Genomic DNA, 12,527 nt, shown 5'->3' on the forward strand with positions numbered 1-12,527 from the left:
TCCTTGCTGTATATTTCCCATTCCTTTAAATTACACTTCTGGTTTTGGCTCAAAAACTGCAGTGGCAGTTTTCCAAAACATGCCAGAAAAAAACTGGGTGGAAGTCTAGCCTAAGGGGCCATGCACACTACAGATTTTTAGAACGGAAACCTCTTATAGCAGAATCCAAGTAATCTCAATGGGGTTCTGCCACTTAGTGCACACTACGGACATTCTGCTATAAAACTGGATTATGCCTAAAGAATGAACAACAGGACTTTGAACTGCAGGGGTTAATTTCCTGGTAAATGAAATCCAAAAGTGAGCCATTGACATAATTCATTGAATTGAATTTCTATTGTGTGCATGGGCCCTAAATGAGGTATCACTTGATTTTAGCTGGCAATACACAGGGGAAAAGTTGGTCAGCTCTGCCATTTTGGGTCAGCTGAAGATTCCTTTTATCAACTGTCCTCTGACAACAGACATTTGTTCCCATGGGGAAAAGGCAGCTAGTTACACTTCTGGTAGCTGTTTGTTTCCTCAATCCCACTGAAAGCTACGTGCACTGGCCAATAACTATCTCTAGCAGGCTTCACATGTTCTTCACATAGATTCCCATGATGGTCTCAGTTTAGGCCACGGCTTCTGTCCATAAGGCTGGTATTACAGACAACTTTATTTGGGGGGAGGGGGAGGGGGGGCAAAAAAACAAATGCCACAAAAAACTGCCCCCCATTTGTACTTAAAGTTCAGTTTTTGTGGAGTTTAAAAAACAAAACAATAGGTTCTAGTATAGATGTTTTTTATTGCATTTTAGCCCTTGCACTTTTTGGGCAAACATTTTTTTTTTTTTAAATGGCGATTTAAAATCCAAGGTTTCCTGAAAAAGATGACATATCCTCAGCATGCATTTATTTTAAAAGACTGCCACTGAGCCTTAAAGCGCCACAAAAGGGTGAAAACAAGGCATGTAGGTCTGGCAATTCTTTCTCTATTGATTCTAAACTAACTTCTAGGCCAAAAAAGCGATTATGAAGGTTTTTAGAAAACAATGTCCGGCACCAGGCAGCGAGTAAAAGTCCACTTTATTGAAGCATGATAATAAAAATACAGGCAGAGTGTAGCAGCCTACGGGTTTGGGACAAGCATAAAAAAAGCAATAACACGTTCCTTCCTAATCCGGAATCCCGGATCGGAACATCTTTAGTACTTCCTAGAAAATCCTATTGTATCCAGAAAATATACCTGAGACGTTATTCTGCACCACATAATAGTTCCATATAAACTAGTTCATGGAGGATTAACTAGATGTACACATAGGACGGATAAGGCTGTAAAATATAAATGGATATATACATGCAGGTACAAACAAAACTATTCTAATATTATGTTTACATTACAGGTGTTACAATTTATGTAATCTTTCATCCTCGCCGTTGCCATACAAATGCTGACAGAGCTTTTCTCTGTCAGCAACACCATGTGACTGAATAATGGGATATATAAGAAGGAACGTGTTATTGCTTTTTTATGCCATGACTAAGGACATGCTTGTCCGAAACGCGTAGGCTTCTACTCTCTGCTTATATTTTTATTATCATGCTTCAATAAAGTGGACTCTTACTTGCTGCCTGTTGCAGGACATTGTTTTTTACATTTAAATTGAGGGTGGCGCTACCCTACAGCCCAGGCACAGCGGCAGAAGCAAGGATTCGAACATTCTCCTCCACATATGAAGTGATTGTCTCTATCAGCGTATGAACAAGCTCTCCTTTGCACAGCGTAAGAAGCAAGTATACATCTTTATATACAATGGATTCTACTCCAGCAGAGCAAGTGGGAGCATCGGGAGGTTCTTTGGAGCACATAGACCTCACACCGAGTGTGAATCGTACTGACAAACTACGTGCGGTATTTGCATCCAATAATGAAAGTTTAACTCCCTCTGCACCACAGGATTTGATTTAATTAGACAGTTGGAATCTCTGCAGATAAAAGAATTAAGATTGTGGTGGGACTTTCAAACCTTTCTTTGTAGCTCCCACCATCCTTTTTTATTTTATTTAATTTTTTTCTGTCCCTGCCTATTGCCCATCTATCCCTAACCCCCTCCCTGCTTTTAATTATAATTTTTTTACTATATTAAAAATGTTTTTTTTTGTCTGCCTGGTAGTGTGCTCACTACCAGACAGACTTCCCCAGCAGGCACAACGTCACTGATGCCTGCTGAGGGGGCTGACTTCCGCCCTTAGTTCATCTACACAGGGTGCCTCCAGCTGTTTTACCACTACAACTCCCAGCTTGCCCTGACATCTATTGGCATCTATTGGCTGTCAGGGCATGCAGGGAGTTGTAGTAGTGAAACAGCTGGAGGCACCCTGTTTTGAAAACAATAAGTCAGGGCCAGGGCCCGCCCCCCCCCCCCCCTCATGTTAAAACCCCGAACCCCGCTCTCCCCCAACCCCCATGTTAAAACCCCAATCCCCCTAAACATATCTCCCCTAAACATACTTACATGCCGCAGAGTCCTGCAGCAGCAGCGGTGTGCTGCTGGGGCAGCAGCAGCGGCGACATGTGCAGGAGGAGTGGCCTCTCGGCCAGTGGCTAGGGAGCCAATGCGATCGCTCCTGCCTGTCTGATTGATAAGCAGGGAGCGAGCACAGGCTGAATGAATTCGGACCGATTGCCCGGCCGGCATCACCAGCCTTCAGCCGGCCACTAGGAGGGAGACCCCTAGTGGCCGGTTTTCAAACGTAAATTAAAAGGTTTTAATAAAAAATAAAAAAATTTAGGAAAATATTATATTAGAGATATGTTGTAGTACATATGTACTACAACATATCAAAAAAAAAATGTTGATGACAGTGCCCATTTAAGTACCTATAAAGACAAAGACATAATTCCTTGTGGCCTGAGACTAAAGAAGCATCCAACCCGGGTTTTCTCCCAGCGATTCCAAACTAAATGGGACGCAGCCTCAGTGAATGCTCACAGAAACTAGTTTCATATATTATGAAGGAGGAGGAAGCCGAATTGCAAACATTGGAGAAAGATATGAATGATATCCAATGCAAACTGGAGGCGTTCATAGATAATGGACTCTGCATAAAACTGAAGCTGTGGAAACTAATACTCCTAAATCCATTCTGAGATCATCCAATGGTAACAGAAAGAAGAAATACCATAGGAGGAATCGCAATACAAAACGCAGTCAGTTTCTCCGATGTAGACAGCACCCAGGCATTAACATCTTTCACGTAAAGTCTCTCCTTCCCCGCCTCCACTTCGAGACCGGCACCACAATCAGCTCATAACTCCCAGGAGTCAGTGGGGTTTTGTTCCAGGGAAAGCACACCCGGAGAGGGGGGAGGAAGCGTGGACGACAAAGGGTACGCTCTGCTGTCTCGGACCCAGCACAAGTGAGTGATGTTGTTCTAAACTTATCTGCCACCACATTGACTGAACCACAAATTACAGCTCTGAGTAAAGGGTTGAACTATGTCGCGACTTGCGACTAACCTTTTTGCCACCATTCTAGACATCAATAGATGGGCCCGTAAACTCACTCTCCGTAAGCATTTTATGCAGGACTCTAGTTTGGAGGGAAATCTGTTTGGAGATAAGGTGGGTAGGAATTTCTTGCCTAATGTATCTGAAAATGCTAATGTTTTTTATGTAAATGCAGATATTGGCCTTTATTTACTAAGAGTGTTGTGTAGGTTTCTTTGTGGGTTTAAATTCCCTACAATTTATTTTCCACGGTATTAAGCTTTCCCTACAGTTTCCACTATCCCTACACTTTGCTTTTTTTACACATGCTCTGATCTGTAGGGTTTTCCTCAGCTCAAATCAACCACATTTTCTGTGGAAACTTTAGTAAATATGTTGTGATTTTGTGAAAATGTCGGAAACACGTCCCTTTTCTGTGACCACGCCCTCTTTTACCAGCGGCAACGCCCCTTTTCGGGTTTTCTTAGCAAAATGGAGAGTTAGTTGGGTTTTTTTCAGGTGCAATTTCAGGCGCAGACAGAATTTCAGGCGCAATGCGCCCGAAACTGGCGCACAACCCGACAAAACATGTTGGGTTTGCAATAGTAAATGAGGGCCATTGTTACAGATTTTTGTGACCAGATGAATACACTTAACCTAAGAGCATTAAATATGGAGTCATTGAGTGTTTGGGATGAGGGACAAGGTTTTTGTACATCTAATAGGTTTTTATCCCATTGCATCCCGTCCTTCGGCCTTGGATAAATTTCAGGAACTGGTGGAAAGGGATTTAGTCAAACTACACAATAAGTTCACAAAACCTATACCCAATTCTAATTTAACCAGAACTGAGCACACAGCAGTTGAACAACTTAGGAGATAACTATAATATAGTTATCTTGAATTCGTATAAGGGGGTTTCCATTGTGGTGCTTGCTGCAGGTCTGTATGAAAAATTAAATATGGACATACTTCTAGATGAGAATACATATAGAAGACTGCAGGGAGACCCCACAAAAAATATACAAAAACGTAACAAACTTAACGCACTTTACATCATGAATAAATTAACATGGGAACCTCCTTTTGCATGGGCAACATGCAAAGGTATTTCATTGTATCCTTCCATCCCCATTGCACAAGTACTAACTGCTCTGGCCAGGCACATGGATAGCTACAGCAGATACTGCCCTGGTTTGAAGGAATTTTAATGGCAACAGAATTTGGCAACAGAGAGTAGCAGCCTACGCGTTTCGGACAAGCATGTCCTTAGTCATAAAAAAGCATTAACATGTTCCTTCTTATATATCCCATTATTCAGTCACATGGTGTTGCTGACAGAGAAAAGCTCTGTCAGCATTCGTATGGCAACGGCAACGTCTTCAGGATGAAAGATTACATAAATTGTAACACCTGTAATGTAGTGTATTTGGCGTCCTGTGAAACTTGCCGTTGCCAATATGTAGGATGCACTTCCAATAGTTTAATAACTAGAATTCGCAGGCATATGTCAAAAAAATAAAAAATAACAGATCCTTAATATCTCTGCATTGTCGAAACACTTTAGGGATGTGCATGCAGGTAGTGTTGATACATTGTGGATTATGGGCATAGAAAAGGTTAAAAAAAAAAAGTTGGGGTGACTCTTGAATAGAGAATCTTTCTGGGTGTTTTTATTGGATAACTGGAAGCCGAAAGGCTTGAATTTAAGGCAGGATTTAATGCTGACATATTAACATGTTTATCCCCCATTTTTTGTACAGTTCTATGTTTAGTATTATTTGTTTAAGTATGCCATAGTGAATCATGTTCTTCTAGGTTATACGAACATATTTCATAAATATCATTAACAACAGAAAAAAGTAAAAAAATAAATAAAAATAAACTACTGGAACATAATATTAGAATAGTTTTGATTGTACCTGCATGTATATATCCATTTATATTTTACAGCCTTATCCATCCTATGTGTACATCTAGTTAATCCTCCATGAACTAGTCTATATGGAACTATTATGTGGTGCTTTTTTATGCCATGACTAAGGACATGCTTGTCCAAAACAGGTAGGCTGCTACGCTCTGCTTATATTTTTATTATCATGCTTCAGTAAAGTGAACTTTTACTCGCTGCCTGGTGCAGTACATTGTGTTCTACATTTGTATTGGAGAGGGGTGGCGCTACCTACAGCCCAGGAACAGAGGCGGTAGCAAGGATTTGAGCAGTCTCCTCCACATATGATATGAAGGTTTTTAGGGGCATTTATTTTGTTTCCTTTGTGTTTTTTTTTTACAAGTCATGTTGTGATAATGGCGGCGGGGTGTGTGGTGCAGGGCAGATGTTGCTACCCTAGGGGCAGATGGTAATAACCCCTTATGTTTGTGACGCCAGGGCATGGTTTAACCTTAACCACCCAAAGGTATACCGCTGGATCCTGGGCTAGGCACAGGGGCAATGAAGACACCAATGCCAAGACACCAATGCCAATGCTAATTTTGAAGCCCAACGTTGTTCAATGGCACCCAACTTGGAGGTGTTCAGGTGGGCCAACGGGTTATTATCTGTGTAGACAATAAATTGCATGACAGCCAAGTAGTCTTTGAACTTTTCGGTCACGGCCCATACCAGGGCGAGAAGTTCTAATTTGAATGAGCTGTAGTTTGCATCATTCTTCTCTGCTCCTCGCAGGTTGCGACTGGCATAGGCAACTACCCACTCCTGCCCTTCCTGGACTTGGGACAGGAAGGCCCCCGGACCTTCGAAACTGGTATTGGTGTACAGCCAGAATGGCTGACTGTAGTCTGGATTGGCCAGGATGGGGGTTTCTGTCAGCAGCCGTTTGAGAGCTCGGAACGCTGTCTCTTGCTATTTGGCCCATTCAACAGGTAGTCTTCCATTGTAGTTCTCCTTCGCCGTACCCTGTAAGAAAGCTGTGAAGGGTTCTGCAATCTGGGCGAGGTGGGCAATGAAACGGTGGTAGTAGCCGTCAAATCCCAGGAAGCTCCTGACATCTTTCACCGTGCGCGGGGTAGGCCAGTTCTTTACATCCTCCACCTTTTCAGGATTGGGCTGGACTCTCTCGGCGCTGACAACATGACCCAGGTAGTGTACTTGAGGTTTAAGCAAGTGACAATTTGACAGCTTGATCTTCAGTCTATGCTTGATCAGGACTTGAAAGACGTCTGACAGATGACTGAGATGCTCCTGGTAGGACTTCGAATAGACAATGACATAGTCCAGGTACAATAGGACACTTTGAAAATTCAGATGGCCCAGGCACCTTTCCATCAGATGCTTGGGCATTACATAGCCCAAACTGCATACTTTTAAACTCAAACAGTCCCATGGGAGTCACGAATGCGGTCTTCTCCTGCTCTTCCATGGCCATGGGCACTTGCCAATAACCGCTGGTTAAGTCCAGGGTGAAGAAATGAGCAGCAGACCCGAGGGCTGTGAGTGACTCCTCGATCCTTGGCAGAGGATAAGCGTGCTTATGTGTGACATTGTTCAGTTTCGACACAAAAGCGGATAATTGGGTCTTTTTTCTTGACCGGGACAAGTGTCGCCGCCTAGGGACTCTGCATTTCTTGCATAACATCTGCCTCTTTCATGTCGGCCAGCATCTTCTTGACAGTCTAATACATGCCTGGTATTACCGGGAGATGTCTTTCCTTGATAGGCGGGCTGTTGCCTGTGAGGATTCGGTGTTTGATCATGGACGTATGCAATCTGGGATTGGACCTGATCACTGTTTTCCTGAGGGCTGGTCCGTGACCTCAGGGAAAATCCGTTTAAATCCCAACACTGCATTTTCCAGTGTCTGGATTTGTTACAATGGGTACAAAATTGTCTTTGAGTCCCTGCGGGTTTACTAGGTGGAGGGTTGTGGGGGGTTGAAATTGCAGGGAGCAGGAGCAAGGGTAGGATTTCTATGCAAGTGCGGTTCATGGTCAGGTGGAGCAGACCGGGTGGTAAGCTCCTTCACGGCCTTAGTCAACAGTTCAATGTTTTGCCTAACACTATGTAAATCCGAGGCGGCCGTGAGTGGCAAAACCGGTGACACTGGGGCGGGGACTGGTGATGGTATAGGTCTAGCTACCGCCCCTAATGGTTCTTGGACAGGTGGAAAAGCTCCCTCTAACTCAGTCCCGACTTAATCATTTGGAAAGCCAGTCTCTTGAAAGTGGGGAATGACATATTGGGGTTTTGGACTGCTAACATTCTCAGCTGGACTTTGTCCCACTTATTAAGAGCCCCATCAACAAATCTTTCTAGTAACACTTTATTGCCCTGCTCGGGAGTTATACAGTCTAGTTTTTGGACAGTCTCTAGGGCATTCTGTAGGGCTACGGCATATGCTCTCAAGGTCTCACCTGGTGTCTGTCGCCTTTCATACAGCCGGAGACGTACCTCTGACGGAGAATGTGACTCAAATATTTGGTACAGTCCTTCAAAGATCTGTTCTACAGTTCCATTCTCGGAGGCTGGCCAGGTGCGGACTTCCTCTAACACTGGTCCTTGTAGTTGTCTTGTGAGCAATTGCACCTGTTGATTAGGAGGGAAAGAGTAAAGACAAACAAACTCTGGATCCTTTCCTTGAAATCCCTCAGGGTGAAGGGGTCTCCACTGTAGGTAGGGAGGACAGGGTCCCCCATGAATACCGGTGCAGATGCTGGAACACCAGGGTTGTTGATGTGGACTGCAGGCAAAACTGGCAACATTCTGGCCGGTGGGGCATGTGATGATCCTGCTGCTGGAGATGGAGGGGCTCCGTCGCATGGTTGATCTGGAGAGCTGGGTTCTGACATCTGGTTGGATTTTGAGTGCACTGTTGCTTTATGAGGAAAAAGGTGCTGTCTCCTTTAAGAAAATTGCTGAAGTGCTGCAGTGGTTTGTACTTGGCTAGTAGGGGTACTGTAATGGATGCTCCCCTTCTATTTTGCAGGCACTCGGTAGTAGTTTGTCTTGCGACCAGACTTACAGACACCAATGGGTTAATTCTGAAAGCTACCGGCACCGGAGACTTGCTGCTGATAATTGTTGGTGTTTGCAGAGTCTGCTCTGCAGCGGGTGCTTGATAGAAGACAGCGGAGCTGGGCGCAGCTGCCGGAACCTCCAATATGGCTGCGCCCCAGGAACTTCCTGTTTTGGTCCGGTCTGCAAAGTCTTCCCCAGGTCGGCTCTTTGGTTCCTCCTTGCTGTGCTGAAGAGGCGTCACCGCTGGGGACTGACAAGGCGGAGCTACGACCGCTCGCACGCATGAGAAACACTGGACCAAATTAACCCTTTCAGGTACCGACTGTTTATACTCCACAGTGGCAAACAACAGTCCTCCCTTCACCTCCCCCTCTATTTCACAAGCGCCACGATTAAAACACCTTAAAACCCAGTTAAAGCGCCCTAACCAACCGAAGGTATACCGCTGGATCCTGGGCTAGGCACGGGGGCAATGAAGACACCGACTCCAGGTTACAGACAATGGTAGCTTTACTGAGGGTAGACAGGTGATACAGTCTATACAGTACAGCCAGGGCCCAAGGAGGTCACCAGTGACACAGAGACCTCACAGGTTTGTTGGGACTTGTAATAGACAGGAGAATTTAGTGCAGGCCACGCTGGATAGACAACAGACTTTACTTGTGTGGTGTCCCTGTACAGAACACGGTTCTTTACAGTCCTTAAGTCCCCTCAGGTAGAGTCCCTCAGGTTCATAGGGCTCTCCTGCAGGGTCCCCCCCCTAAATCATATGGTATTCTATTGTATAATAAGTATGTACCTGTAATGTAAGCATTATACAGTGAACATAAACTGTATATGAAGGTTGTTGGGATACTTACCCTGTATAGGACCTTCCTAAGGTCATGTGATATGTGATCACCTGATACCCAGAGTTCCATGGGCACAGGCAACCAGCTACCAATGGGCTTTTGTCCAGCCCCCTGATATATAAAGGGCTGTAGTCTACATATTCACTCTCTTATCTCCTGGGCGCAAAAGCAAGCACAAGTCCTGTACAAGTCAAGTCCAGAATATCTAGGCCAAAGCTATAAACCTGCAGCCACATCAAATCTGTGAGTACAAGTCAAGTTCCTACTAGAGATGAGCGAACTTACAGTAAATTCGATTCGTCACGAACTTCTCGGCTCGGCAGTTGATGACTTTTCCTGCATAAATTAGTTCAGCTTTCAGGTGCTCCGGTGGGCTGGAAAAGGTGGATACAGTCCTAGGAAAGAGTCTCCTAGGACTGTATCCACCTTTTCAAGCCCACCGGAGCATCTGAAAGCTGAACTAATTTATGCAGGATAAGTCATCAACTGCCGAGCCGAGAAGTTCGTGACGAATCGAATTTACTGTAAGTTCGCTCATCTCTAGTCCCTACCAAAGTCATAACAGTAGCACAGTGGCCTGCATCATCATTATTACAACTACAAGTCCAAGCAAGCCTGAGAGGTTCCCTGTGTCCCGGTCACCGCTGTGGAAGTTGGCTATCTGTAAGAAATGTTATACTGCCTTCTTCAGTAAAGTTCCAGTTGCATCAAAACCTGCTTTGGACTCTCATTCATCACATGCCGTTTTTGGGCAGGGGGCTCTGGGGACACTGAGGGACACTGTTTGACAGGGCAGGAGAGTACGGGGAAACGCCATCCCGTACTGGGCCACCACAATGTGATTCTTTCATTATGTGACTTCAGAAATAAGTGGGGGTGGGGGGGACTGGCCGGAAAAAAACGCCAATATATTTAATGGTGTGGGAGGAAAAAAACGCTGAGCTGAGATTTGATGGCAACCTCCTAATTCTGAGATTTTGTCAAACTGCCACTGAGCCTAAAAGCACCACAAAGGGTAAATAAATCAAAGGATAGCAAAATCAGCTTTAGAAAATCTGCAGCAAAATACGCACATGTCAACATACCCACACGCTGCAAAAAAATAAAAATTCCAATAACTGTAGATTTTAGGGTGAGATGAATATTTTATGATACATGTGAGTGATAAAATCGTGTGTATTTCTTTATGTGTTTCCCAGTACCCAGAAACTACAATTCCCATGATACAGTTCACTCCGGCGGAGGATTTCCTGCACACGAGGCTGTAGCAATGTCTGAAGGCTCCTCTGCTCCAGTGGTTTCCCCTGTGAAAGCTGTCATAGTGCCCGGCAATGGGGGAGGTGATGTGGAATCCTGTATGTGGTATGGTTGGACTAAAAAGAGACTTGACAAGGTGAGAAAATATGCAAAGTATGTTCGTATCCTAATTCTGCCTGCGGAAGGTACAATAGTAATTAGGTTATAATTGGCTTTCTATGAAACCAGCCCTATTGTCTGTATGGGAACGGGTAATAAGGGTATGTACAGGGAATATCCTGGCACTACACAATAACGCAATCAATAAAGTGTATCTAGAAACCAATACAGTCAGTCTAAACCTTAACCCCTCTATTGCTGCAGGGTGAATAGTTGGACTGCGCAAATGATGACATTAAAGCAACAGCTATGTATGTAACCATATACGTCATTACCAGGTTTGCTTAGTGTTCTATTCCGGGCGCCGGTATTTTCAAGAATTTCAGAAATGATGACATTATTGTGCACGGTTCTTACTAGTATATCTGTTTTAGTAACATTTTCTGCCGCAGACACCCTCCCAAAAGATTTCTTCTTACACAGTGCTGTTTTATTGCTTTTTTTTTTTTACAATACACACATATACAAACAGTAAAATAACTAAGAAAAATGGATTGGAAAACAGTAAAACGAGGTACCGTATTTTTCGCCCTATAGGACGCACCGGCATATAAGACGCACCAAATTTTAAAGGTGGAAAATCTAGAAAAAAAAGATGTTGCAAAACTACAACTCCCAGCATGCTGGGAGTTGTAGTTTTGCAACATCTGGAGGTCCGCAGATTGAAGACCACTGGTATAGGAGGTAGTACTCACCTGTCCCTGCCGCTCCGGACCCGTCACCGCTGCCCCGGATGTCGCTCCATCGCTGTCTCCGTGTCCCCGTGGTGTCCCCGACGCTCCTGGCGTCTTCTTCCCCGGGATCCATGCTCTCCGTCTCCGTCATCACGTCGCTACGCACTCCGCTCCTATTGGATGACGGGACGGCGTGCGCGACGACGTGATGATGTCGAAGGAGAGCGCCGGCCATGCAGGGGATCCCGGCACGGAGCAGACAACGAGGAGGCAGGTAAGGTCCCTCCTGGTGTCCTGTAAGCTGTTCGGGACGCCGTGATTTCACCGCGGTGGTCCCGAACAGCCCGACTGAGCAGCCGGGTTAGTGTCACTTTCCCTTCAGATGCGGCGGTCAGCTTTGATTGCCACGTCTGAAGGGTTAATACAGGGCATCACCGCGATCTGTGATGTCCTATATTAGCCCCGGTTCCCGGCCGTTGATGGCCGCAGGGACCGCCGCGATAGGGGTGTATTCGCCGTATAAGACGCACCAACTTTTCCCCCCCCAGTTTTGGGGAAGAAAAAGTGCGTCTTATACGGCAAAAAATACGGAATTTGCAAAGCTACTTAACCTTTTGTCTAAATGTAGATTGGAAAAGTCTGTCAAAAGCTTAATTTATTTAAAGAATAATGGGAAACCTAGCAGTGCCCCTCACAGCCCCCTGTAATACACAACATAAACATTGTAATGATGTCTCCTTTGTGTTTTCTTGTCCTGTCCTCCTCATTTGTTCTCGTCTGTGTACGTGTGACTTTTGTTAGGTTTTTAAGACTTTATTAAGGTTTGTTTATTAAGTGAACAAACAAACCTTGTCTAATAGTATTCTGGAAAATGCACCCTAATATAAGAAACCACTTTCAATGCCCATAAAGCAGTGTTTTCCAAACAGTGTGCCTCCAGCTGTTGCAAAACTACAATTTCCAGCATGCTCAGACAGCCTTTGGCTGTCCAGGCATGCTGGGTGTTAGGCTGCTTTCACACTATAAAGTTCTTCCGTTTTAAAGATCCGTTATGAAATTCCGTTATGAAGTCTTTTATAACGGATCCTTAAACTTCCGTTAATAAATCCCATTAAAGTCTATGGGATTTTTTAATCTTCC

At 44.6% G+C, this 12,527-nt stretch overlaps 1 protein-coding gene across 3 annotated transcripts in view; it reads left to right on the forward strand.

Moving 5' to 3' along the window:
* The window catches only part of RBBP9 (RB binding protein 9, serine hydrolase), a 39,059-nt gene that overhangs the window by 1,343 nt on the left and 25,189 nt on the right, over positions 1–12,527 (forward strand). For 2 of the 3 annotated variants that reach the window (XM_056567591.1, XM_056567590.1), the window contains exon 2: positions 10,497–10,690. In XM_056567591.1, the coding sequence (XP_056423566.1) occupies positions 10,568–10,690 (123 nt within the window). In that variant the 5' untranslated portion in view covers positions 10,497–10,567. Of the gene's footprint in view, positions 1–9,457; positions 9,541–10,496; positions 10,691–12,527 lie in introns of those variants that run through there. The other variant, XM_056567592.1, reaches the window with a different exon arrangement.

Source organism: Hyla sarda, chromosome 3 (assembly GCF_029499605.1).
Source record: "Hyla sarda isolate aHylSar1 chromosome 3, aHylSar1.hap1, whole genome shotgun sequence".
Taxonomy (NCBI): Eukaryota; Metazoa; Chordata; class Amphibia; order Anura; family Hylidae; genus Hyla; species Hyla sarda.